This window comes from Schistocerca gregaria, chromosome 1 (genome assembly GCF_023897955.1).
Source record: "Schistocerca gregaria isolate iqSchGreg1 chromosome 1, iqSchGreg1.2, whole genome shotgun sequence".
NCBI classification, from domain to species: Eukaryota; Metazoa; Arthropoda; class Insecta; order Orthoptera; family Acrididae; genus Schistocerca; species Schistocerca gregaria.
In genome coordinates this window covers 3,005,722-3,032,681 of record NC_064920.1, presented here as the reverse complement: position 1 = coordinate 3,032,681, position 26,960 = coordinate 3,005,722, and the positions used below count along the sequence as shown (strand labels likewise).

Sequence of the window (26,960 nt, the reverse complement as noted above, 5' to 3'; positions counted from 1 at the left end):
AATTACGGCCGTAGTTTCCCCTTGCTTTCAGCGGTTCACAGTACCAGCACAGCAAGGCCGTTTTGGTTATTGTTACAAGGCCAGACCAGTCAATCATCCAGACTGTTGCCCTTGCAACTACTGAAAAGGCTACTGCCCCTCTTCAGGAACCACACGTTTGTCTGGCCTCTGAACAGATACCCCTCCGTCGTGGTTGCACCTACGGTACGGCTATCTGTATCGTTGGGGCACGCAAGCCTCCCCACCAACGCCAAGGTCCGTGGTTCATGGGAGAAGCTAATATTTTTATGGCAGCATAATTCACCCTTTTATGTGAAACAATAAGGTTGACTTCTAGGTAGCGTGGCGGTTATGCCACATCATTGCCCCACTTTGTTACTTTGCATTACTGTTTTCACGCACATTATAGGAAGATTTTGTTAAGGGAGGCTAGAGAGTAGGTAATATCACATACCCGAGTCATCGAACGACGCGCCAGATGGTGACAGCGTGAGAACGGTAGGGCGAGCGAGTGCCGTATCGAACTGGAGCAGCAGAGACGGTGGGGATTCACCTACAGCGCTGGGCGCCAAGAAGCGAATCTTTTATTTCTTATATTTACTGCTCAAATATTAATATACAGCTCCAACCTTGTTGATACCGTTACTTGCACTGAAAACTTGTTAATAATAATTTCAATATCACTCAGTTTATCAACAAATGCTAGTTACAAATTTTAGTTACTGTCAGTGCTTATTGATGTGAAGGATGACCAGTCGCAATTGCACCCTGACAGGGTAGGCTCTAAATTGTTAAGATAGCTCACTAGTCTACTATCGGTTTCCTAGGAGATAATACACAAATCCATATACAGGTGTCCCATTTATCTCGACAACCCTAAATAACTGTTTGTCCAGATGCACATTACAAAATGTTTCAACCAAATGTTCTGTGAGATCTTAATTGCCTACCCTGAAAATTTTATGTCATTACTTTGTAACTACCCCCATGAACCATGGACCTTGCCGTTGGTGGGTAGGCTTGCGTGCCTCAGTGATACAGAATTAATATCTGTAATCTATTCTGTACCGTTCTCATTGTTTAACACTCCATAAGAATTTTGATTGTGTAAAGTATTGACATTTGAAGGCCTCAATGCAGTTTTCTCAGGTTTTCTTTGAGTACATCCAAATGGGGTGCCAATATTTGCTTAAATAGTCCTGAGAGCAGCTACAATTCCAGATTTTATCACTATTCATGACATCTTATACTCTCTTTAATCCCTTAAGCAATCTATTATGATCATGTCTAGATGTCATTGCAAAGAAACCTATTCTCACATATTAATTGTCTGAAACCAATTGGATAAAAACTGTTACTACCTGCAACTAAATACTTGTTTAGCCAAACAGCTTCATATTCCACTAACTATAACTACATAATAAGTATCGTTATGTCAACGATGTGCGCCCAGCTGAAACATGATTGAGTGGCGCTTTCAAAATCTTTGACAGACATTGTCTCTGTCACCGAAGGAGGCATTATAAAAAATCATTATGACTCAGTGTCAAGGACTTAATTGTACTGTAGGAAGTTTACCTCATGTGCACACTCAGGTATCTATGAAACTTCTGCTCTTCTATTATTTTGAAATGCAAAAAATGATATAGGACTCGCTCTTGTTTTGCTTCATTTTACAGTTTCCAGATGAGAAAGTTCTGTATCATTTGGTATGGTAATTACTAATGACATAGTAACTAATTTTTTCCAAGCAGTGTAACCAGAAACATGCTCCACAAATCCTAAAACTTTTAAGTGTATTGATAACTGGTTGCAAGTGATTGATTTCGCAACACAAAGATTGCGCCCTATAAGTTCACTATCGTTTCCAAATTTCAGCACGCATTATTGGAGCCTCCAGTTTATTATGTTAACAAACTCCAGTCATTATTACTATTATCATGAAAATCATTCTTTGCGTTGAAACCTAATGGAAGACTCTGTCGAGTGTTACGAAGCTTTTCCACCTTTCACCATCGACTTCTGTGGCTGGTGATTCAGTTTCATAAATATGGCAGGTATTTAATCAGTTCAAACTACTAGAAGTAGGAGAACTTTACTACAGCTCATCAATGCTAAAGCTTACGTTTTTCATTATTTTATTGTTCTCGTGTTGTCGTCAGTATGATGCGACCTTGTTTTGTGAAAATTTTACTTCTGATTCTAAAAATCGAGACAGTAGAAAGGGAGGCACAATTACAATGCAAAACCATAATTAGGCACGTAAACAACATGTCACATGATAGATGTGTCCAAGTGGCCCTCGGCTAACGAGTAAAGAGACACAAGAAACCTAATAATAGTATTCACCAGGATTCCGTTTTGGCACTATTTTGGTTGAACTCACATAATGTAAATGGAGAACGACGAAGTTAATTTACGCGGATGGTTTGGCTTTGGCAACTCAACAGTGAAGCTGGTGAAGGGATACACTATGTGGATCTGAATAAAGTGCATCGGAGTGTGAAGATTAAAATGAAATGCAACTAAGACTGGATTCAGCTGCTTGGATCTTAACAATAGAATGACCAATACGAGACGACCTGCCACCTTTAATGGTGAAGTCCTCCACCACTAATATTCTCCAAAATGCCTAGATGTGGCTATTGATAGTACCTTGTCGTAAAAAGGGACACATTCAAACCATCGAAGCAAAGCACAATGACAATGTTGTACTATTGAGTAGTACTTCATGGAGTGTAATAGCTACAATACTACGTTGTTCATCCTTTGAACTCTTCTACACTGCTGCCGAATACTGTGCTCCAGTGTAAGTTAGTAGTTGTCATGTGAGAAAAATCGATGCTCAGCTAAATCCAGCAATGAGAACAAAACAAGTTGTATTAGATCTACTCTTCTTCACTGGCTCCCACCTCTGAAGTACATCGTGGCAACAGATCTTCGGAAACAGAGTACTCTCCTTAAGTAACACTAAAAATTGATTAAAATTTCTGAGTTTCCAATCCACTCCAATGTGCCTGCACTTAGAATGAACCGATTAAAACGGAGGCAGTCACTAGTCATAATGGCAGAATCGCTGCAAGCATTGGATTTTGGCAGGTGCAGGAAGTGGTCGGAAACGTGTAATAATGTTGCTCATAAGGAATAATAGACCCTTATAAGACCCCTGCAGAAAGCCTCCGCCGATTAGAAAAGGTTTCATTTTCTTAATGTGATTGTGCAGATGTAAGCCAGACCATCAGATACACTGCAGGCAACTGTAAGAGACGAGATTACCCTGGAAATCTAGAAAAGTTCCGTAAAGTGACAGAGGTAGGGCATGACTGGATTCAAGATTTAGATATCAACTGTAGATTTGGTTGTTTAGCTGCATTTAATTTATAAAATAATGCAGTTCATGTACGTTATTTGTAGTTCAGTTCATACTTCAGCATACTAAGTAAAGATATAAATATAATTTTGCCCAAATCTTTGAGAAGGAAATTAATGTTTCTTAAAGCGGGAGTTTAAAAATGGTTGCTGTTGGTAGCTTGTAACAATGTCTAAAAGCTTTTTGACAGGCATTCACTGTGTGAGTAGAGTACCAACTTTAATAACACACTTTGGAAGAAGGCAACAAAAAGAAGAAAACCCAAAGAAAACAAGGAACATAGCATATTAAGATGAACCCGAAACACTTTATGACAGGATAGGTGATAAATACATTAAATAAATGGAACACTAGACGTGATTTTTATCCATGAGTATAATTACAATGGTAACACATTGAACATTAGGTACAATAAATAATGAGGTCCTCGAGAGGGATGTGATTTTGACTGAGATCATAGTACGTAATTTCGTTGGTCAGCTTCCTGTTTCCGAAGAAACGGCGTCATACTAGGACACGTCAGCGCTCTCGTCATATCTCTCCTAATCGCTGTCACACACGCAGGTACATATGAAGGATGAAGAGTTGCCGGCCGGCTCGGGCGCACGGAATGATCGCTGCTGAGGTCCCTCGACGTGACGTCCCCGCCTCAGTGCCGGGGCACCGGCCTCAGCCTGATGGGCTTCGACGGCACCGACACCAGCCTCAGCACCATCTCCGGATCCTCGTCGTCGGCCAGCTCCAGCCGGAACCTCTTCGTAATCTGGAAGGCACGCAGCACCACTGTCAAATCCCTGGCGGGTGGGTCAGCTTACTACTTGTGCTGTTAACCTGTGCCACATGACTGTGAACAGATCGCCTGTCCAATAAATCTTGCATCTGAAACTTCCTGGCAGATCAAACTTGGATGCAGGACGGAGACCCGAACTCGGGACCTTTGCCTCCGCAGGCAAATGCTCTACCATCTGAGCCACCCAAGCGCGACCCACAACCCGTCCTCACAGTTTTAATTCCACCAGCACTTCGTCTCCTGCCTTCCAAACTGCACAGGAGCTCTCCTGCAGACCTTGCAGAACTAGCACTCGTAGAAGAAAGGCGAATGTCCAGAGCTCTAGTCTCGGTCCTGGACACAGTTTTAATCTACCAGGAAGTTTCGTATCAGTGCACACTCTGCTGCACAGTGAAAATTTCATTCTGTCCAACTTTGCACCTAATGGCGAAAAGAGCAGTAACCGTATATAAATCCCGAGCCGTCGTCTTGCTTCCTAGACACATCAAGTGGTTGGTTAATTTTTGAACGAGGCTAAGTGGTAACTGAAGGAAACAGAGTAAATGAACCAAAATAAAGGGAAAGGCAATCTCGTATGGGAAGTCTTTGATGACGTCTTCCACCTCCAATACCTTGATGTACTGTAAAAAACAAAAATTCCACCATCGCTTCCCAGAAACATCGCCATCCTTTCTCAAGCAGACTGAGATACGTGATTCCTCACGAAGGGGAGCAAGATCACGGAAATCTGAATTTGGGCGTTATTTTGTTATCTCAGTCCGCAACACCGACCTTTTGTACTGATGTGGGATTGGATGTCATGCTGTCATACACAAAATTATCAGACTTATAATATTTTAAGAACTAGAGCAGCCAGCCACTTTTTACGTATTTTTATTTAGGCCAGTGCGGGATTAGGGCTTTCAACCATCATTAGTTCGCCTAATACATATTTGAACTCAGTAAGTACATCGTTAAAAGGTGACAGAAATTTGAATTTTTCAGCTGCCCTGTGCAAAATAGCCACTCAGTTTAGCTAATATTCTTCGCGAGTCGTATATTTACGATTTATTACTCGTTAGACGTTCCGATTTTCGTATCTCTCATCGTGACGCCAGCACATTTTCATTTGCACGTTGCTTCAAAAAACAGCGCAGTATCCGCTATGCTGCAGGCTGACATCTTCGTTTACATCCGATAACTATGTCTGTGGTCAAAGTCACCTTTTAATTGCAGGTTCTGAAAGTACTATTTCTTGTTTAAGCTTCTGTTTGAGTATACAACTGAAAGTGCTTATCATGATTGTACAGACTGCTATCTATAGTTGTTTAATAAGTGCTGCAGCGAATGGTTAATACTGAATATTAAACAATAAAGCACATTTTTAAGGAGACAGCTAATATTACATGTTTACAGTTGAAGTGACATGCCATACCAGCTCTGATTTAAATATGGAATATTGATTCTTTTAGACGAACAGAAGAACTTTTATTTTTATAATACTCCATATAGTGCAACTAAACAGTCACTAATACACATATTTAATAACTATACAGAGAATGCAATATAATCTTGCTAAATAATTTCAGTTTTTTTAGCCATACAGAAGCTAAAACTAGAAACAGTACTTTCAGAACCTGTAAGCAAAAAGTATAGCTTTGATCATCGATATAATTTTCAGATGTAAGTAAAGATGTTAGACGGCAACGTGACGGATACTGCGCTATTTTTGGGCTAGATACATCTCGAAAAATATCTGTGCCACATCTGTAAACATGAAAATCGGAATAACAACAAGCAGAGTAGAAGGTAAGTATAACTAATGAGTACTATACCGCAGATATATAACTCGCGAAGTGTACTAGCTAAACAAAACTCTTCTTTTGCGTAGGGTAGCTGCATCATCCAATTTGCTGTTGATGCTCTAACAATGTACTTACTTACTGAAGAGTCAAATATGTAATACTCCAGTTGAAGACGGATGAAGACCGAAACGCGTATTCGCTGAATTTCTCAAAACAAAATAATATAACTCAATAATCATATCAGATTTATATTCATCGTGTAAAAATAGGTACCAACTGTCTAGAAATTTTATTAATTTACTCTTTACGTTAGTGTCAGAATATATTAATCCATTTTCAGGCAACTTTTATCCTGCTCTTGGAACACAAGGAACCAGGTGCTCCTTCCACAGGCAGCTGGGTACCACCATTCAGCGGGTAAATTTTCCCACGCTGTCAGCGGATGGCTAACCACACTGTCGGTGTCCACTACCTCCCCGCTAGTCGTTGAACAACTTTCACACACTACCATATCTTCTGAAAGAGAAGCTAAACTAAACACGTAAGAGTATTTGTTAACTCTATTATTCACCTGGGCCTTTATAAAACTTTCGGATCACAAACAATTAAAAAGATACACATACGTACATAAATGTAACAAAAGCATGCATTACTTGTCGATTAATATTATAATATTAGGGTGCTGCACAAGTTCGTAGCATTTTTGTTTTGCATGTTGGAATTCCGGTTGCTGTGGGTTTGTTTTTCCGATTGTAATTTTTTATTTCTAGTTCAGTGATACTATTTGAGTTTACATGTTGTCATTTTCATTTTGTCACTTGTAGATAATGAATCGATATGTGGAAGCTAGAAAATGGCGAAGTAGAGAGATCGGAACATTTTCTACATATTTATCTGTTTGACTTCAGTACAGGGGTGAGAGCAGCGAGGTAGCCAGAAACATCTGCACCCTGTATGGAGATAATGCGATTGGACAGGGCACGGCAAGAAACTGGTTTACGCAACTTAAGTGGGATCTTTTTGACTTTAGTGACTCACCACGTTCAGGAAGATCTTCGGGATTTGATGATGGTCGTTCAAAATTATTAATCCAAAATGATCCACGTTAGTGTACTCGAGAACTGTCAAATGTGATGAACTGCGATCATGGAGCGAAATTTGCATGCAATGGGAAAGGTTCACAAATCGGGTGTATGGGTACCTTACGCACTAAGCCAAAGTCACAGGAATCGGCGGGTTGTCATATGTGCATCTCTGCTTGTTCGTCATTAATTGGTTGATGAACAATACCGACCATTCCTATCCTGCACTGTTATTGGTGACAATAAATCGTGTCTTTATGCTGAAATTATGAACGTTAAGGAATGATTAAGATCAAACAAAGCAGCAGCTCCACATACAAAGAGCTTTGCGCATCTACGAAGGATAATGTTATGCATCTGATGGAACACCGACGGTGTGGTGTACTGCGAACTGGTTCCCCGAGGCGTGACCATTAGTGTTGACTTTTACTGATGTCTTGGAGGCTCATTTCAAAAACAACGACCAGGAACGCTGCGTGAAGCCATGCTACTCCATGATAACGCCCTCCCGCATTCTGCTAGACAGACGAAAAACATTATACAGGAGTTGGGTTGGGGAGCCATTATGCAACAGCCCTATTTACCTAATCCTGCGCCCTCACATTTTCACCTTTACCGCTCTCCATCAAACCGTCTTCAAGGAACTTCCTTTCCCTATGAAAATGCGATCTAGAACATGGCTCAACGAGTTCTTCGACTCAAAACCACGCGATTCCTATAGTCGCGGAATTTGAAAGGTAAGTTGTGAAGGATAATATACTATTCGTCACTAAAGTCTCTGTTACGTGTGTTTATTGTGTTTGCTGAAAAGTGCCAGGAACTTTTGCACCAACCTAATAGTTGTACTATGAACTCGAAACTTACAAAGCGAAGAAAAGAAAGGAAAAAGAGGAGAGGAGGAGGGAGAGAGAAATGAAGCTCAGAGACCTTAAAACTTAGGTACATTCCTGAGAGACTGGAGACTGTGTCGTACCACGGCTCATTGAAAATAAAACTAAGCCACCTCTTTCAAGAGAATACGCAGTTTTTCTTTTTGTAAATGTGCAATTTCTCAGATGGGCGATGGATTACTCCATAGTCGAGAGAAATTAACACATAAAGGCTTAGCATAAACACTTAGTTTGAAAGGAAAATAACTCAGAATGTAAGGATCAAATACGTTTTAATGTACACGTAGGGAGCTCATATTCAGAGATAAATAGTTGAGGTAGTAATTACTGATGATACGACGGAGCAAACATAACGATTTAATCGTACCTTCGAGTCGTATCCATCGCGCAGTTGGATTTAGGGTGGAGAAGCACAAGGAATCTGTCGCTGTTTGTTGCTTCGGAAGGTGACAGTATCTTCCAAACCTTAGATGCCAACTCACACCTCACAATTATTTAAATTGCTATTCTTATGTAGTAGTATGAAGAGAAAAGGCACCGCTAAGGAAAGGGAATGGCTTGGAACAGCATTCCATCATCAGCAAATCATGTGAGGCTACGTTATGAAATCGGTAAAAAAATAGCGTGCGATGTAGGGCACCACTGACGCGCGCTGACATAAACAACCATAGTGTCGTAGCGTTACGAGTTGTTTTAAATACAGTGCAGTGCTCTCCATAATTTCCGGAAAACGTCTGTTTAATACTGGTGTTACAAATATCGTGCACTTTAGAGTTTTCATTTGTTTTGTGCCTTCCGAGATATTAAACCTACGTTACGTGAATATCAGTGGTGTATTTACAGGCTTGTGTTGTCAATATTTGTTCGCCTTATAATCGCTACGTGTCGTCTTGTCTCAATTACAGTGCTTTAAATGATTTCCTGACAGCGTCGGCTTAGTAGTGTTCTTAGAAAATATCATTCTTTCAAAACTTTCATGCACTTCGTGTCTTGTACTACCTATGTTCAACGACTTTCAATCGTGTTACTGCACATCTGCTCGACGTCTGGAAGTTAGCTGCACAGCTCACCGACAGATAAATTTTTACTGATTATTACTTTGTTCCAGCTTACGTGTGTTGTAGTGCTTTTTAGTTTACTGTAAGAGTAGCGTCATGTATGACAAATGCTGATGTTGCCGTAGGTTACTTGGTAATCGAGAAAAAAGTCAGGGCTGTGGGCTGATGTTTCACTAGGGAGAAAGCAGCTTGGAAGCTAAAAAACAATCAGATGAGGTTCTTCCTTGGAGTTGTAGATTATATAGTCGAATCAAAAATGTCGTGGAACAGGGAAGAAAGATTTGCACCCTCCACGCAGAATTAGAAATGGCGTATTTTGAATAAGAGATAATTGAAGCTGGGAGAAGGTGACAAGTCACATCTACGTCCACATGATTACTCTGCAATTCACATTTAAGTGCTTGGCAAAGGGTTCATCAAACCACAATCATACTATCTCCCTACCATTCCACTCCCGTACAGCGCGCGGGAAAAACGAACACCTAAACCTTTCTGTTCGAGCTCTGATTTCTCTTATTTTATTTTGATGATCATTCCTACCTATGTAGGTTGGGCTCAACAAAATATTCTCGCATTCGGAAGAGAAATTTGGTGACTGAAATTTCGTAAATAGATCTCGCCGCGACGAAAAACGTCTTTGCTTTAATGACTCCCATCCCAACTCGCGTATCATATCTGCCACACTGTCTCCCCTATTACGTGATAATACAAAACGAATTGCCCTTTTTTGCACCCTTTCGATGTCCTCCGTCAATCCGACCTGGTGAGGATCCCACACTGCGCAGCAATATTCTAACAGAGCACGAACGAGTGTTACTGCACGTAGGTTACTTGGTAAACGAGAAAAATGTCAGGACTGTGAGTTCATGTTTCACAAGGGAGAAAGCAGAGGAGGAAACCTTAAAAACCAGATTTCAGTTTCCGGTTAGCAATCGGTATAAATTTTTACGGCTGGAAAATGGCCGACTCCGAAGAGGCACCATATGTAAGGCGCTTGTACTTGTACAACCCGAAAGGCGTATCGATAACCAAGATGTTCTGGGAATCTGCGTCCAAGGGAAGCTGGTGGTACTCGCTCCCCTGTAAGCTTGGTGAGAAGGTCTTCCTGTCGGGGAGTGGGTAAGTGTCGACGAGGGACTGACCACTGACTGTAGTGCCGAAGTCCCCACACCGCCGATGGGATCCGTTAGGTTTCCGTATGACCACCATTGGCGTCGCCCAGGCACTATAAGTTACAGGTTCCAGAACGCCAGTGGCCTGGAGCCGGTCAAGTTCCTGCTTGTCTGCCGGCCGTAAGGCCACCGGTAGGGGTCGGGCCCACAAAAAGCGAGGCTGCGCATCTGGCCAAAGTGTGATGTGCGCCTGAAAATCGGAAGCACATTCGAGATCCGTTGCACACAACGACGCAAAAGCGGGGCACAGATCGTCCAAGTCCTGAAAAGGAACAGCCGTCGAAACGACCTTAACTTCGTCGGAAATTGAAAAGCCGAACAGTTCTACATCTACATATGTACTGCGCAAGCCACCAAGCGGTGTGTGGTGGTGGGCGCAATTCGCGCCAATGTCATATTCCTCCCCCTCCCTCCCCTCCCCCCCCCCCCCCCCCCCCCCCTGTTCCACTCGCGGATCGTGCGAGCGAAAAACGAGTGTCTGATTACGCGATTTGAAAGTTGGTGGTAATAATATATGCTCTACATCCTCGGCGAGCGGAATTTAGTGAGCTGCCCCTTCTGTTTAGCGCGTCGTCTATCTGCAAGTGCGTCCCACTTCAAACTTTCTATGAGATTTGTAACGCTCTCGCGATGGCTAAATGTACCAGTCACGAATCTTGCCGCTGTTCTTTGGACCTTCTCAATCTCTTGAATCAGACCACCTGGTAAGGCTCCCATTCAGACGAACAATACTCTAAGACTGGACGAACTAACGTATTGTAAGCTACTTCCTTTGTTGAAGGAGTGCATCGCTTCAGGATTCTACCAATAAACCGCACTTTACAGTTCGTCTTACCCGTTACTTGCGTTATCTGATCATTCCATTTGAGATCATTTCGAATAGTCACACCCAGATACTTGACTGATGTTACCTCTTCCAAACACTGGTCGTTTATTTTGTACTCATACATTAACGGGGATTTTCAACTTGTTATACGCAGTAGGTTACACTTACTAATATTGAGATATAACTGACGCATTTATTTTCTGCAAATCCTAATTGATTTGTTCACAACTTTCGTGTGGTACTACTTTCCTGTAGAGTACAGCATCACTGGCAAACAGTCTAAGGCCGCTGTCAATATCATTCAACCAGATCGTTTATGTAAATCGTAAAAAGCAGAGTACCTGGTGCCTGAAACGCACCCAGGCAAAAATATTCGAAACCGACGGATGGTCGACGACAAATGGCGCAATAAGCCGGGGAACACGTTTGTACGTCGTCTGGACGATGAACTATCCACGAAGGGGAATGGAACCGTCACCGCAGGCGACCAAACGCCGAGAGGGAGGTGTCAACTGAGGAGCGCTCAGTCAGGTATGCGTCGCCACATTAATCAGAGAGACGGTGGCCCCAGTGTCGACCTGAAAACTGACATCCTCTGAAAATGCGGAGTGCGAGGAAAAGCTTCCGCGCTCACGTGTCATCCTGTGAGACGACCGATTGCAGAGCATGGACTGTATCCTGAGGCCCAGGAAGGGCAAGGCTGGAGCGAGTCGAGCGACTACGACAAACTGATCGGATGTGGCCCTCCTTGTTACACAGCGTGCTCGTTTTCCAGCGGTGGGGACAATCAGCCGGCGACGAGGGGCGACCGAAGGCGCCGACGCCACAGAGACGTCGGACAACGAGGAGTCCTGATGACGCTGGCCCCTGTCGGCCGGGCCACGTCGACGTCGCGAGGGCGGAACCCTCCGAGACGCATCGACCGCCGCCACTTGCGGCCGCGCCATGACGCTCGATAGCCGCTTGAGCAGTCTCAAAGGAGTGCGCAATGCGGAGAATGTCTTCCAAGGAGGGGTTGTCGAGTTTCAACGCCGCTGTGCGGACCTCAGCGTCGGGAGCCAGCTGAACCGCCACATCCCGGATCAGGGAGTCCTCATACGAAGCCGTACACTGCTGACTGGTGCGCGTAAAATCGTACCGACGGCTGAGACCCTGCAAGTCCGTGACCCGGGAACGATACGATTGACCAAGCTGTTTATGGTACTGGTGGAACTCCAGCCGAGAGGCGACCACATGGTAGCGTCGGGGATAATAGTTTGTCAGCAAAAGGTAAATCTCCTGGAAACAGAAAGCCACAGGATCGGACAACGGTGCCAACTTGTGTAGAAGAAAAAAACGTGGCTGGAAAGCCCCAAGCCAAAAACGACAGCTGCGAGAAGGCATCCGTGACTTGAAAAGCCGTGGAATGTTGTTCCAGCCGAAGTAAGTATGTTTACCAGTCTTATATAGAGTCATTAAATGGGAAAGCATCGAACACCCGAGGGCTCGGAAGCTGTTGTGGCAGTGCGTCCGTTGCATAGGCTTTGTCTATTACCAATGGCGGTGACTGCTGTAAGATGTCTGACTGGAGCTGCTGTTGCTGCATCAGCTGCTGGTGTTGCTGCAGCAGACACACCAACTTCGCCTCCATGCCAACAACTACCTTCGTTTACGTCGTCGCCAAAATGTTGTAACCGCAACCGGAACGTACTCTGGATTAGCAAGAGCGAAGCGTGGCGGGACGAAACAGGAGCGGCCCACGAACACACAAACGAACGGGAAAGGACGGACAAGCACAACGACGGGCGACCGAGGAAGACCTTACAACACGCAGTAAGCAACGGGGCCACAACCTCACGAATCCACAACGTCCACTCGTACACGGAAACAGAGTAAAGTAAACACGCTGTCTGTAGGGCAGATGTCGATAGACCACGCGAATATCAGACTGCTTCGCTGAGCTTTTTTTTTTCCCTTTCCTTTATTGCTTTTCAATGCCCCCAGAAGGGGGCGGGCTGGCAGCGGTTTAGTACCCTGCTCTACAGCCTACAGACTTTTTCATTCGCTGAGTGAGAGGCAGCCGCTTAAATACAGGACAGGGTACGTCGGTACCTCTACTGGAAACCGACGTCCATGTCTGGCGCGGATTCGAAACCCGTGGCTCTCGGTATCAGAAGAAACATGTGCTTGCGATTTATTACTGCAAGAATATTTCTCTGCTAATTGCAACAGTCTACAGACCTCCTCTACGAAATATTGAGCTACCTGTCATGGAAGAGAAAACAATTAGTAGTTTGTGGAGATTTCGATGTAGATTTCTTAAAAGATATCGATAGGAAAAATGAACTAAGATTACTATTTGGGTGTTTCAATCTAATTTCAGCAGTCGGTTTTCCGTCAATTAATGTGCAGCAAACTACTAGGGCACTGATCGATAACAATTTTATAGACAGTGCTCAGGCTGAAACAATTGATCTGCACGCAACTGCTAATCGACTATCTGATCATGATGCACAATTAATGGAAATAAACAGCATGTCTCCTTACAACCTTGAGGTAGGTTCATACAAAGAAATGAGGCCTATTAATAACAACAGTATACAATGTTTTAAGAGTAAGGTAAAAGGGCTGGTATCGGATGACGTATGTGTAGGAACAGATGCTAATGTCAAATTTAATTTATTCCATACTACATTTATGTCAATATTGGAAAGCTGACGTCCTCAAAAATTATACAAAAAATCCATTTAAAAAGCAAGTAGGCTGTAGATAATTAAGGGAATGAATACCTTATATAAGAGGAAGAGGTTCAGTTTGAGTTATGATCCAAAAGTACTTGCATTTCATACACAGTGCTGTAGTACTTGGAGGGAAGTCATTCAAACGTCAGAAATATCCATATCCTGATACAAAAAAATAATGCAGATAGTAAGGTTGAAACTTTACGAAACAATGTTAAATAGGAGACAGCACAGCCAGTTAGTGCACAAGTTTCCATAGCAGTTACAGTAAATGGCAATGTTATGCCTGATAATTTAAAAGTTGCAGGTGCTTTCAAGAATCACTTTCTAAATGTGGCAGCAAATGTAAGAATTAATGCTTCAGTTGAAGAAGCAAAAGAATATATTTAACATGTCATTCCAAAAAATTTTGAGTAATTAGAAGTAGCACCAATACCCTTCACTGAAATTAATACAGTTACAAAAATTGTAGAAAAGAAATGCTCTTGTGAAGTTGATGGAATTTCAAACAGAATCCTGAAAAGTTGTTCCAACTTAATGCGTAATGTCCTTACTAATATATGCAATTAATGACTGGCACAGGAAATTTTTACAGATGAGTTAAAATATACAATTGTTAAAGCTTTTCATAAGAAGGGTGACAAGACAGACTTAAACAATTGTCATCCAGTTACCTCACTGACATCTTTTTCCAAAATATTCGAAAAAGTAATGTACTCAAGATTAGTTGCACACTTAAATGGAAACAATTTACCTAACATATCACATTTCGGATTCGAGAAAGTTTACTCAACTGAGAATGCTATTTATAAATTCTCTCATCAAATAGTACATGCCTTAAATAATAATACATCGCCAGTTGGTATTTTCTGTGATCTTTCCAAGGCGTTTGATTGTGTAGATAGCGATACTTACTTAGAAAGCTCAAGTTTCGTGGAACTGATGCCTCTATGCACAGCTGCTTGCTTGACAAACGACATGCAAGACTTTCTGCTCAGTGTGTCAGACAATGTCAGAAAGGTAGAAATTTTAGTGACCTGGGAAAAACAATCACAAAGAGAGACCCACAATGCTCAATTTTGGATCCACTCTTATTCCTTACATCGAATGACTTTCTACTTAACATTCGACAAGCAAAATTTGTACTTTTTGCAGGTGACACTAGTATTATAATAAATTACATTAGAGAGAATGCAAGAGAAGACTGGGTAAATGGCATTTTCCAAAGAATTAATAAGTGCTTCTCTGACAATGGACTCTCCATAAATTTTGAAAAAAAAAGTAACACACTACATTCAGTTCTGTACTTCAAAGAGTCACACCAGCAATGGATGTAGCACATGATCAGGAGTCAGTAAGTAGGGTAGACTGCTTCCAATTTTAGGGTCTACATACTGGTGAAAATGTGAACTGGAAAAAGCATATTATTGAACTTCTGAAACAATTAAGCTCAGCCACATATGCTTTTCACGTAATTGCTTATCTTGGAAAGATACGTATCAGCTTCACAATATACTTTGCACATTTGCACTAAACAAAGCAGTGTGAAACATTCTTCTGGGGCAACTCAACACTTAGAGACAGAGTACTGATTGCAAGAAAGCTAGTAGTAAGGATAATGTGTGGTGCTCACCCACGGACCTCATGTTAAGTACTTCTTAAAGGAACTAGTCATTTTAACTGCGCCGCCAAAATATATATATATATATATATATATATATCTGCTAACGAAATTTGTTACTGATAATACATCACAATTTGAGAAGTACCGTGAAAACATACCTACAATTCTAGAGGGAAAAACAGCTTTATTATCCACTGTTAAAGTTGTCACGGGCTCAGATAAGATTTCAATATGCAACAACAAAAAGTTCTGATGATTTGTCCAAAAACATTAACTGTCTGACAGTTTGCGAAGAAAGTTATAAATCTAATTTAAAGTCATTTCTCCTAGACAACAAATATTCTATTGGCGAACTTCTACTTAAAAAATACTTGTACCCACTAAAAAAAGTTGTGTAACTGCATGTGTAGAATGAAAATAATACTGTTTTCATTACTGTTAACAATAATCATTTGTACATATCCTGTAAACTGACTCGTTCCACACCATTGCGTTAAGAGCATCGCTCAAATGATCTATGGAACATGTAATTAACTAATTAAGTAAAGCGCGGAAGGGTTGCGTCACAGCATAGCAGTCTGGCATAGGACGTATAGAGGGGCGAGTTGCTTGTTGATGATGAGGACAGCACAACACCCAGTCCGCAAGCGGACAAAATTTCTGAGCTGGCTGGGAATAAAACCCGGGCCTACTGCACAGCAGTCAGACTGCTGACTCCTGAGCTAAGGGGTGGACTAATGAAATACTGTGATGATTTTAAGAGCCATCGATTGCTGGTGAAATGAAGATTACTATGTATTGGCAACAATATGAGTTGAGAAAATACACGTTAGTTTTTATACTGAGCACGAACTTTCCGTAACCGCATTTGTGCCCAGGTTGTATGTTTCAAAATTCTGTCAGAACTGTAACTGCAGTGGCAAGTTAGAGAGATGTAAACCCCACTGGAGTTAGGCAAAAGAAGCTAATGTTAACACGGCAACAATGTTCGAGTATAGTGACTTTTCTGGAGAATAGAAATCTACTATGTCGGAATCAGTATGGGTTTCGAAAAAGACGATAGTGTGAAACCCAGCTCGCGCTATTCATTCACGAGACTCAGAGGGCCATAGACACGGGTTCACAGGTAGATGCTGTGTTTCTTGATTTCCGCAAGGTGTTTGATACAGTTCCCCACAGTCGTTTAATGAACAAGATAAGAGCATATGGACTATCAGACCAATTGCGTGATTGGATTGAAGAGTTCCTAGATAACAAAACGCAGCATGTCAGTCTCAATGGAGAGAAGTCTTCCGAAGTAAGAGTGATTTCAGGAGTGCCGCAGCTGAGTGTCGTAGGACCGTTGCTATTCACATTATATATAAATGACCTTGTGGATAACATCGGAAGTTCACTGAGGCTTTTTGCGGATGATGCTGTAGTACATCGAGAAGTTGTAACAATGGAAAACTGTACTGAAATGCAGGAGGATCTGCAACGAATTGACGCATCGTGCAGGGAATGGTAATTGAATCTCAATGTAGACAAGTGTAATGTGCTGCGAATACACTGAAAGAAAGATCCTTTAACATTTAGCTACAATGTAGCAGGTCAGCAACTGGAAGCAGTTAATTCCGTATATTATATGGGACTAGGCATTAGTAGTGATTTAAAATGGAATGACCATATAAAATTAATCGTCGGTAAAGCAGATGCCAGACTGAGATTCATTGGAAGAATCCTAAGGAAATGCAGTCCGAAAACAGAGGATGTGGGTTACAGTACGCTTGTTCGAGCACTCCTTGAATACTGCTCAGCAGTGTGGGATCCATACCAGATAGGGTTGATAGAAGAGATAGAGAAGATCCAACGGAGATCTGCGCGCTTCGTTACAGGATCATTTAGTAATCGCGAAAGCGTTACGGAGATGATAGATAGACTCCAGTGGAAGGCTCTGCAAGAAAGACCGCTCAGTAGCTCGGTACGGGCTTTCGTTGAAGTTTCTAGAACCTACCTTCACCGAGGAGTCAAGCAGTATATTGCTCCCTCCTACGTATATCTCGCGAAGAGACAATAAGTATAAAATCAGAGAGATTAGAGCCCACACAGAGTCATACCGACAATCTTTCTTGCCAGGAACAACACCAGACTGGAATAGAAGTGAGAACCGATAGAGGTACTCAGGGTACCCTCCGCCACACATCGTCAGGTTTCTTGGGGAGAATGGATGTATAATGAGAAAAAGATTTAGAAATGAGACGAAAATAAATCGTCCCATCTTTTGCAATGTTTGCAGAATCCTGTAACATGTGGTGTTTTTAATAACAGACAGTTGACTTGCTGTACTGGCATAACCTGGTTACACTGTTGTGAAACTTCCTGGCAGATTGAAACTGTGTGCCGGGCCGAGACTCGAACTCGGGACCTTTGACTTTGGAGGGCAACTGCTCTACCGACTGAGCTACCCAAGCACGACCACGGACTTGCGTGTGAAAGGGAAAGGTCCCGAGGTCGAGAGTCAGTACGGGACACAGGAATTTTCATATCAGTGCATACTCCTCTAAAGAGTGAAAAATTTCATTCTGTTAAACTGTTGTTTGCAAACTCGCTAGCTGTAGCTTCCAAGGTGTGCTTGTGACCTTCAGCTGTTCGACTCTGCTATCTTGCAGTGGGTCAGCAGAGGACACTCCCAGCACTACACTCGTTTCCCGTCCTAGCAGTCCATCCCCGCTGGTAGTGACCATAGAGTAAACATCTCTGGAGTGAGCATTGCGTTCTGCGCATGTTGTTAACATTAAACCAGGATTGTCGATTGTCACGTGTTTTCGGGACATCGCTGTGCGTGTGTACTTTCTGCAGCGTTTGAAGTTTATAATATCAAGAGTTTTTGTTGTGTTTCACCGTTTGTTGATAGTGTAATAGCGATGGTGAATTACTGTTGTTGCTACGGATGCAAAGAAAAATACACTCCTGGAAATGGAAAAAAGAACACATTGACACCGGTGTGTCAGACCCACCATACTTGCTCCGGACACTGCGAGAGGGCTGTACAAGCAATGATCACATGCACGGCACAGAGGACACATCAGGAACCGCGGTGTTGGCCGTCGAATGGTGCTAGCTGCGCAGCATTTGTGCACCGCCGCCGTCAGTGTCAGCCAGTTTGCCGTGGCATATGGAGCTCCATCGCAGTCTTTAACACTGGTAGCATGCCGCGACAGCGTGGACGTGAACCGTATGTGCAGTTGACGGACTTTGAGCGAGGACGTATAGTGGGCATGCGGGAGGCCGGGTGGACGTACCACCGAATTGCTCAACACGTGGGGCGTGAGGTCTCAACAGTACATCGATGTTGTCGCCAGTGGTCGGCGGAAGGTGCACGTGCCCGTCGACCTGGGACCGGACAGCAGCGACGCACGGATGCACGCCAAGAACGTAGGATCCTACGCAGTGCCGTAGGGGACCGCACCGCCACTTCCCAGCAAATTAGGGACACTGTTGCTCCTGGGGTATCGACGAGGACCATTCGCAACCGTCTCCATGAAGCTGGGCTACGGTCCCGCACACCGTTAGGCCGTCTTCCGCTCACGCCCCAACATCGTGCAGCCCGCCTCCAGTGGTGTCGCGACAGGCGTGAATGGAGGGACGAATGGAGACGTGTCGTCTTCAGCGATGAGAGTCGCTTCTGCCTTGGTGCCAATGGTGGTCGTATGCGTGTTTGGCGCCGTGCAGGTGAGCGCCACAAAAAGGACTGTATACGACCGAGGCACACAGGGCCAACACCCGGCATCATGGTGTGGGGAGCGATCTCCTACACTGGCCGTACACCTCTGGTGATCGTCGAGGCGACACTGAATAGTGCACGGTACATCCAAACCGTCATCGAACCTATCGTTCTACCATTCCTAGACCGGCAAGGGAACTTGCTGTTCCAACAGGACAATGCACGTCCGCATGTATCCCGTGCCACCCAACGTGCTCTAGAAGGTGTAAGTCAACTACCCTGGCCAGCAAGATCTCCGGATCTGTCCCCCATTGAGCATGTTTGGGACTGGATGAAGCGTCGTCTCACGCGGTCTGCACGTCCAGAACGAACGCTGGTCCAACTGAGGCGCCAGGTGGAAATGGTATGGCAAGCCGTTCCACAGGACTACATCCAGCATCTCTACGATCGTCTCCATGGGAGAATAGCAGCCTGCATTGCTGCGAAAGGTGGATATACACTGTACTAGTGCCGACATTGTGCATGCTCTGTTGCCTGTGTCTATGTGCCTGTGGTTCTGTCAGTGTGATCATGTTATGTATCTGACCCCAGGAATGTGTCAATAAAGTTTCCCCTTCCTGGGACAATGAATTGTCGGTGTTCTTATTTCAATTTCCAAGAGTGTATGTGAAAGGATGGATAGTAACTTTTCATGGGTACATACCATGTAGCTCCAATTATAGTTATCATATTACTAAGAGACACTGTATATGTTTAAAAATTTCGAGACGCATTATAATTAAGGCTTGATTCTGTAGACCTATCTTTCTACGATTTTATGACTATATAATAGATATTACGGCTCGTACAGAAGCTTACAAACAATCGCTTTTTCTCGTAAATTTGCTAGTGGAACAGGAAAGGGAATGGTTAGTTGCTATGCTCCATGTATTTATCAGTGACTTGTTGATTAAGTATATAGATTACGGAATTTACTATTTATTTAATAAACTGGGAGCAAGTACGTAAGATGCGTTAAATAAATACTTCAAAGCGTCACCAGTAAGAAAAATTGTGCTTTAGGTCGCAAAAACGAGAAAATAAATACGCAGAAATAGCAGAAAAATAAGTACGAATTATCGAGGATATAATCGCTAATGAGTGCCAAATTCGGTGTCTTTCGGACACTTGCAAAAGTACTAGCGTAGTGTCAAGTCATTTTGCAAGACTATTACTGCAAAGCTCTGTAATACTATAAAGTGCCGTATCATACCGAAAACTACCAAAAATCGAGTGCATCTGAACTGTGACACCTACCGCAAAGAAGCAGGATGTAATATCACTTGCCCTTAAAATTTAGGTAGCTGGTTTATTCCCGGTATCAAATGGATACTGTTAAAATGTCTGCGCAACATATATAATCCACGACACGTTCGAAAAGAATCCGCCTGTGCTAGGGATGTGGTGGCATTCTAAATATACAGGGCGCTATACGGACAAACACACGACGTCCCGAGAACACGTGACCAGGCTGGCAATGTACGTTGACAATACAGAATTTGTTCTCCGCGTGTGAATGCTCACTCCAGAGATATTTACTGTGTGGCAGTGATTTGGTTATCTTGCGCGCACTGTGCCCACACACTGAGAGGGAAGCGGTGTGTGACGGTGTAGGGTGGGGGTGGGGGTACGCACCTCGGCCACGATGAGCGCCATCTGCGTCTCGGCGAGCTTCTGGCCGACGCAGGAGCGCGCGCCCATGGCGAAGGGCAGCGAGGCGTGGCTGGCGGCGACGCCGCGGTAGCCGCCCCCGGGGTCCCGCAGCCAGCGCTGCGGCCAGAAGCGGCCCGCCTGCGGGAAGTAGTCCTCGCTGCGGCCGCTCGTGTACAGCGACAACACCACCAGTTGCTGCAGAAGAGCGGAAAACATACAGCTCCCTGCTACACAAACACTTCAGAGGAGGGTTTCAGGTAGTGGGGCACGCTGTCGACAACTTCAACATTTCGTAACTCAGAGCCCTAAAGAAATTCAATACCCCTCGATGCAATTCCACGTGGGGGATGCCTCGCCTGCGACAGCAATTGTATTGTTCATTTTGTACACCAAAAGAGTCCTCCAAACAGCAACTTTCCTTTTTGCCAAACTTTAGCTCAAGTTTTATTAAAGTTTATCCGTGATTAACAAACCACCTATTGGCTTCTCTCACGGGTTCTTCTGCCGACGTTCACCTAATGATTTTACTGACGTTTCGCCAGCACGAGTGGCTCGCATTGCCAAAGCATTACCCTCCATTGCCGGTGGTGAACTGGAGCCGAGCTCGCGGCCACAGACTATATGTACCTGGTGCGGTTCTCCTCTTGCTACCTGCGACGGTCGTTCGCTGCAGTACGGGAAGCCAGGATCCGTTTACCTTAAGGCTTTCCTCTTTCTTGTAGAAGCTGTTCGCGTGTTTTGTATTTCTACAGCTTCTCTGAACAAGCGCGTGTGAAAGTGCTTCTCTACAGCCAGAACTTCCGTGTCGGCGAACTTTATTACGCCGTCGGTCCCATTCAGTGCGTGCTCTGCCACGGCCGATTTCTCCACTTGCCCCAGCCTGCAATGTCGCTTATGCTCTTTGATCCTGGTGTTGGTTGATCGTCCAGTCATTCCGACATAAACTTCTCCGCATGTGTATGATATACAGTATATTCCCGACATTGCAAGTGGGTCGCTTTTCTCCTTTGCCGATCTAAGACACTCTTTGATCTTCCTTGTCGGTTTGAAAATTGTCTTCACCCCATTTTTGCGCAATATACGGCCGATTCTGTAAGACACTCTGAGAATGTATGGCAGAAACGCCGTACCCGACATTTCTCTTTCCGGTTCCTTACTTCGCCGAGTGTTTAGCTCTGTTACACTTCCAATATACTTTCCAGGTGTTGCATTTCGCGTCTGAGGTGTTGCGGCTCACATATTCGTCCTGCTCGCGTTACGAGCTACTAATCATGCCTGCTCTCTGGCTAGGGTGTTGGTTTGATAGTTTGTGCAGGTATCGGTCCGTGTGTGTCGGTTTTATATACACGCTGTTCCCCATGTTTTGCCATCCTTTGTGACCAGCACATCTAGAAATGGCAGTTTTGTGTCCTTTTCTACTTCCATGGTAAATTTTTATGTTTGTATGGAGGCTAGTGAGCTGTTAGGAAGTCAGTGAGCTGTTCTTCACCATAGCTCAACACAACGAAAGTATCATCGACGTATCTATATCACACCTTGGGTTTCCATGAAGAAGTTGGCCACCACTGGACTAAGAGGACTACCCATGGCGACGCCTTCCAGCTGTTCGTAGAAATCGCCATTCCACTTGGAATAGCTCGTAGTAAGACATGCGTGGAAGAGCTTTGTGATGCCTTGCGGTAAAATGTAACAATCGTGCTCCAGAGCTTCACTGAGTGGCACTTTCGTAAACAAAGAAACAACATCAAAGCTGACCTGGATGTCGTTTGAAGCAAGTTTCAGTTTCTTCAGCTTCTCAATGAAATGTCCTGAGTCCTTTATGTATGTCTCGGTCTTCTCCACGTGTGGCTGGAGCAGAGAGACCAAGTGTTTTCCCAGTTTATATACGTCGGTGAGCGAGGAGCGCTAACAATCGGTCTTAGTGGAACGTTGTTCTTATGGATCTTGGGAAATCCATACAGCCGAAGTGGTAGGGCTTCTGTGTTGCGCAGGTTTCTCTGTATGTCCGCCGGCAGAGAAGACGCCTTGATTAATCGATTCCTACAGTGGTCATGTGGGATGCGGTGGACCCAATAGAGCGTGCCTGCTGAGCCACGCCTCCCATGCTCAGTACCACAACCGCCCTCAGCCACCACAATACAGGATGGCTGGTGGCAGCCACTCAGCTCGCACGCACTTGGAGCCACGTTGCTACGCAGACACTGTTATGGTACGCAATGCAGAAGCCACTTAGGCGTTGCTCTGGCTTCGTCGTTTTGACATTGTGATAGGCTGCACTCTGTTTCTTGCTGTATTATTTGTAATAAATGTTCCTTCACTCGGATAAATACAAGTCACGTAAATTTTCTGTTAGCTGTATTACTTGATCACTAATCATTTCTGCTCCTGTCCAGCTTTCCTACGATGACAGTTGCCTCGCCACTCTGTACCCCAACTCTCCTTACCATCGTGTATGACGTCATACACAACATAAATGAAGCAAAATGACATCCATTTATAGACTTAATTTCTGATTTAAAATTTTATTTTTTTCGCCACATTATAAAAAAAACTGGACAAGTGCGACTAGGATTCACAGTCTGATGGTTCTGTACACCTCCAAGGGACTGTAGACCTTAGCATCTGATAGTCATTTGAGCTTCATACCTCCACTCGTTCCTGGGTGAAACAGATATGAAGAAACAGGCACACACCTGGACAACAAACTGATCCTATAACGGTTCCATTTTTATTGATTGACTATAAAAGCACTGTTTTGATTACTATAATATCTGTGCTATGCAGTCTTCCTCACTTAATTTCAGGAAAACTAACCAGTAACAAAAATTATTCATTCACATCTTTCAGTCTCACATCGCAGCTTCTTAGATGACTTGTTAACTTTTCATTGGCTACAATTATTATGATGCTACAGAATTAATTTTATAAGTATATCCTTCAATAAAAAAAAATTTTTCTAATACAAATTGAACAAGAGAAATCCATTGCCAGAATTAACGTAACAGGAGTCAACTGGAAAATAACGGAAGCAAAAATACATCCGAGAACTTATAGGAAACATACTAATAACTGCTCTCGTTATAATTGGAATGCTGCTGACAGGAGCTGTTTCCCAACTATAAAAGCAAGCTTTTGTTACCGGATGTGATATCTGAATATTTGACGTGAGTTCTCGAGAACTCTGAGAAACAAGTGGGATCAAAATATTTCCATTTGCTCATTCTTGGGTTCACCAAGATTACCTTGAAGTTTCTCCATTGTCAATTGATTACACATGCCATCTAGTGGCGAAACACGGCCGTGGTCATGTTTCTTTGAAATGCATTAGAAAAGACTGTATTCATAAAGTTTCAGGGTCATTCAGAGAGCATTTCTGCAAAGCGCCACTGCTGTGACGTAAATTCAAAGCTTGTTCGATTATTCCTGGCGGACTACACAGTGTGATTCCGTGACAGTGTTACAAACTTACAGAGATTACGGAGAAGGATAAATGTTTCAGTCTGAGGTAAGGGACCCTCTCCCAGAAACGGTGAAGTCGAAAGTTATAAGCGAAAATCATTCTAAAACCTCTGGTAGTGGAACCCATCTACCGATACTGTTGTTGCGTAAATTTTAGGGTAGGCAGCTTTCAGAGGTGGTAGAATGGGCCAGAACAAGAAAAAATGCCGGTAAACATTGGCTCTGAAATCCATATTGTGAAATCATGTTTCGATATCACTCTACTGGCGTGTCACAATTGGCACCGGAATTGTACGTTTCCGTCCAGTGCCGATAAGAGTGGTGCAGGATCCGGTGGACCCAATGGGGCACACCTGCTGAGCCAGCTCTGTACCACGAGCGCCGCCTGCCTCCACAGTATAGAACACCAGGCAGCGGCAGGTCAGCCTGCTCGTGCCTGGAGCCTCTTTTTTGTAACATTGCGGTAGCTGGACTATTTCTTTTTGCGTAATTTGTAATGTCTAGCCACGAGTGATTAGCCGAGCGGTCTAGAGCACTGCAGCCATGGACTGTGCGGCTGGTGCCGGCGGAGGTTCGAGTCCTCCCTCGGGCATGGGTGTGCGTGTTTGTCCTTAGGATAATTTAGGATAAGTAGTGTGTAAGCTTGGGGACTGATGACCTTAGGAGTTAGGTATCCCATAAGATTTCACACACGTTTGAATATTTTTTTGTTATGTCTATGTACGTTTGGAGAAATGCAAGCTAAGTAAATCTTCTGTTACCTTGTTCAGTAATTATTTTCAGCTCCTGTCCAACTTTCCTACGATGGCAGTTGCCGCGCCAACTCCGTAGCCTACCTCTCATTACCGCTGTGTAGAAAGTCATACACAACACATCGCTTAAGAACTATGAGCGCTTGCTCTTTAGGAGAGATGTGTGTCACAATATCGAAGATTCAACACGTGCTGATAACTCATAAGGTGTGTATTTTAGGGCCCATGTTTACTATACTTTTTTCTGGTTTTGGTCCACTCTGCTACCTCTGAAAGCTGCCAATGCTATAATCATAGCAAGAAAAGTACCGGTACAGGTGTCCCACTGTCAGAAGTAAGAAAACGATTTCCACTTAGAAGTTACAATTCGGTCGTTTCCAGACCAGGGTCCCTTATCTCACAATTAATACATTTACACTTCTCCATCATCCCTGAAAATTTGTAACATGATCACGGAATTCCCTTTACATGGAGTGGTCAGATGCAGTCTCAAGAACCTGCAAGGGTGTTGTAGGCTAGATTATGATGAGAAATAATTGTCAAGAAAAAAATTCGGTATGTTGCGCTATTTTCGAGTTAACCAGCGTCGAAGTTAACCAATCACGCCACTGCGTACGCAAATTCAAGCGGCTGACCAGAGATCCTGGCATTTTTGGACAACATGGCTGTGGAGAGAAGCAGCGATTAGTATGATTAATCAATTCAAGAACGGTCTTAATCGCATTTATTATTATTATACCGCCAACCGGTTTCAACCCGACGTAGGGTTCATCTTCTGGGCGTTTGCACCATTGGTCGACTGCTGGTAGTGTCACTCCTGTCTACATAACGGTGAGATACTTTCCTGCCGTTATGTAGACGGGAGTGACACCGCCAGCAGTCGACCAATGGTGCAAACGCCCAGCAGATGAGCGCTACGTCGGGTTGAAACCGGTTGGCGGTATTATAACAATAATAAATGCGTTTAAGACTGTTCTTGAATTACTGAGAGACGCTGTCGCCGTTTGTATTTGCTCGCACGAAGGCCTCCATCAGCTAACTCCAGTGGTAACTAACCCGGGAATGGCGGAACGAATTGAATTTTTTACTTAAAAGTTATCTCTCAGGACAGTGTACCGTCGAGCTAAAACCCAAACTCCGCCCAAACAAGCCTCGAAAGCCCTAGCGGTATATACCGACCGCCGAATCATCCTCAGCCGATAGGCGTCACTCGATGCACGTGGTCAGCACACCGTTCTCCAGGCCGTTGCCAGTTTTTCGCGAATGGAGCTGCTACTTCTCAGCAGCCATAGGTGACATAAAAATGAAAAAGCTTGCATACTGTGCCTTCTTTCATTCCATAATGTCATATGGTATAATGTTTTGGGGTAACTCTACAACTGAAACAAAAGTTTTCAGAGTCCAAAAGCGTGTAATACGTATTATTTGTGGCGTAAATTCACGGACGTCCTGTGGAAACCTCTTCAAAGAACTGGGTATACTAACTACTGCCTCTCAGTATATTTACTCCTTAATGAAATTTGTCCTGAATAATATATCTCTTTTTCCAACAAACAGCTCAGTTCATACATAGAGTACCAGGAACGAAAATGATCTGCACAAGGACTTAAAATTACTTACATTAGTTCAAAAAGGGGTACACTACTCAGGAACATTCATCTTCAATAATTCGCCAGCAAACATAAAAAAATTAGCTACAAATAAAGATCATTTTAAAAGGAGCTTGAAAGACTTATTAATGGCCAACTCCTTCTACTCCATTGACGAATTTTTTGATAGAAACAAATGATGTATTGTACACAGTCATACTATTAGTATTGTTATTTCAGCTTTAAAAAAAATGACATGTTTCACATCGGTGGGGATCTCCTCAACACGGATCTATGGAACGAAAAACTAATCTAATCTAAAGTCAAGTACTCTTCCACCACCATTATAGGGGCTAAGTGCATCTTTCTAAGTCTACCCTTCTTGCCGAAAGAGCTCGGCAGAATTGGACGTTCACCCATCCGAGTTCTAGCCGAGACCGACAGTGCTT

The 26,960-nt window shown here is 43.6% G+C and overlaps 1 protein-coding gene and 1 non-coding gene across 2 annotated transcripts in view; both read right to left on the bottom strand.

Annotated features, from left to right (window-relative positions):
- Positions 1-3,727: 3,727 nt before the first annotated feature.
- Positions 3,728-26,960, bottom strand: part of LOC126320178 (cytochrome P450 315a1, mitochondrial) — a 135,060-nt gene continuing 111,827 nt past the window's right edge. Inside the window, exons 6-7 of the mRNA XM_049993763.1 lie at positions 20,694-20,906; positions 3,728-4,133 (exon numbers count right to left, since the gene is read on the bottom strand). Coding sequence (XP_049849720.1) covers positions 4,020-4,133; positions 20,694-20,906 — 327 coding nt within the window. The 3' untranslated portion in view covers positions 3,728-4,019. The remainder of the gene's footprint in view (positions 4,134-20,693; positions 20,907-26,960) is intronic.
- Positions 17,693-17,767, bottom strand: Trnaw-cca (transfer RNA tryptophan (anticodon CCA)). The gene has a single exon. It is a non-coding gene; the product is annotated as a tRNA-Trp (tRNA).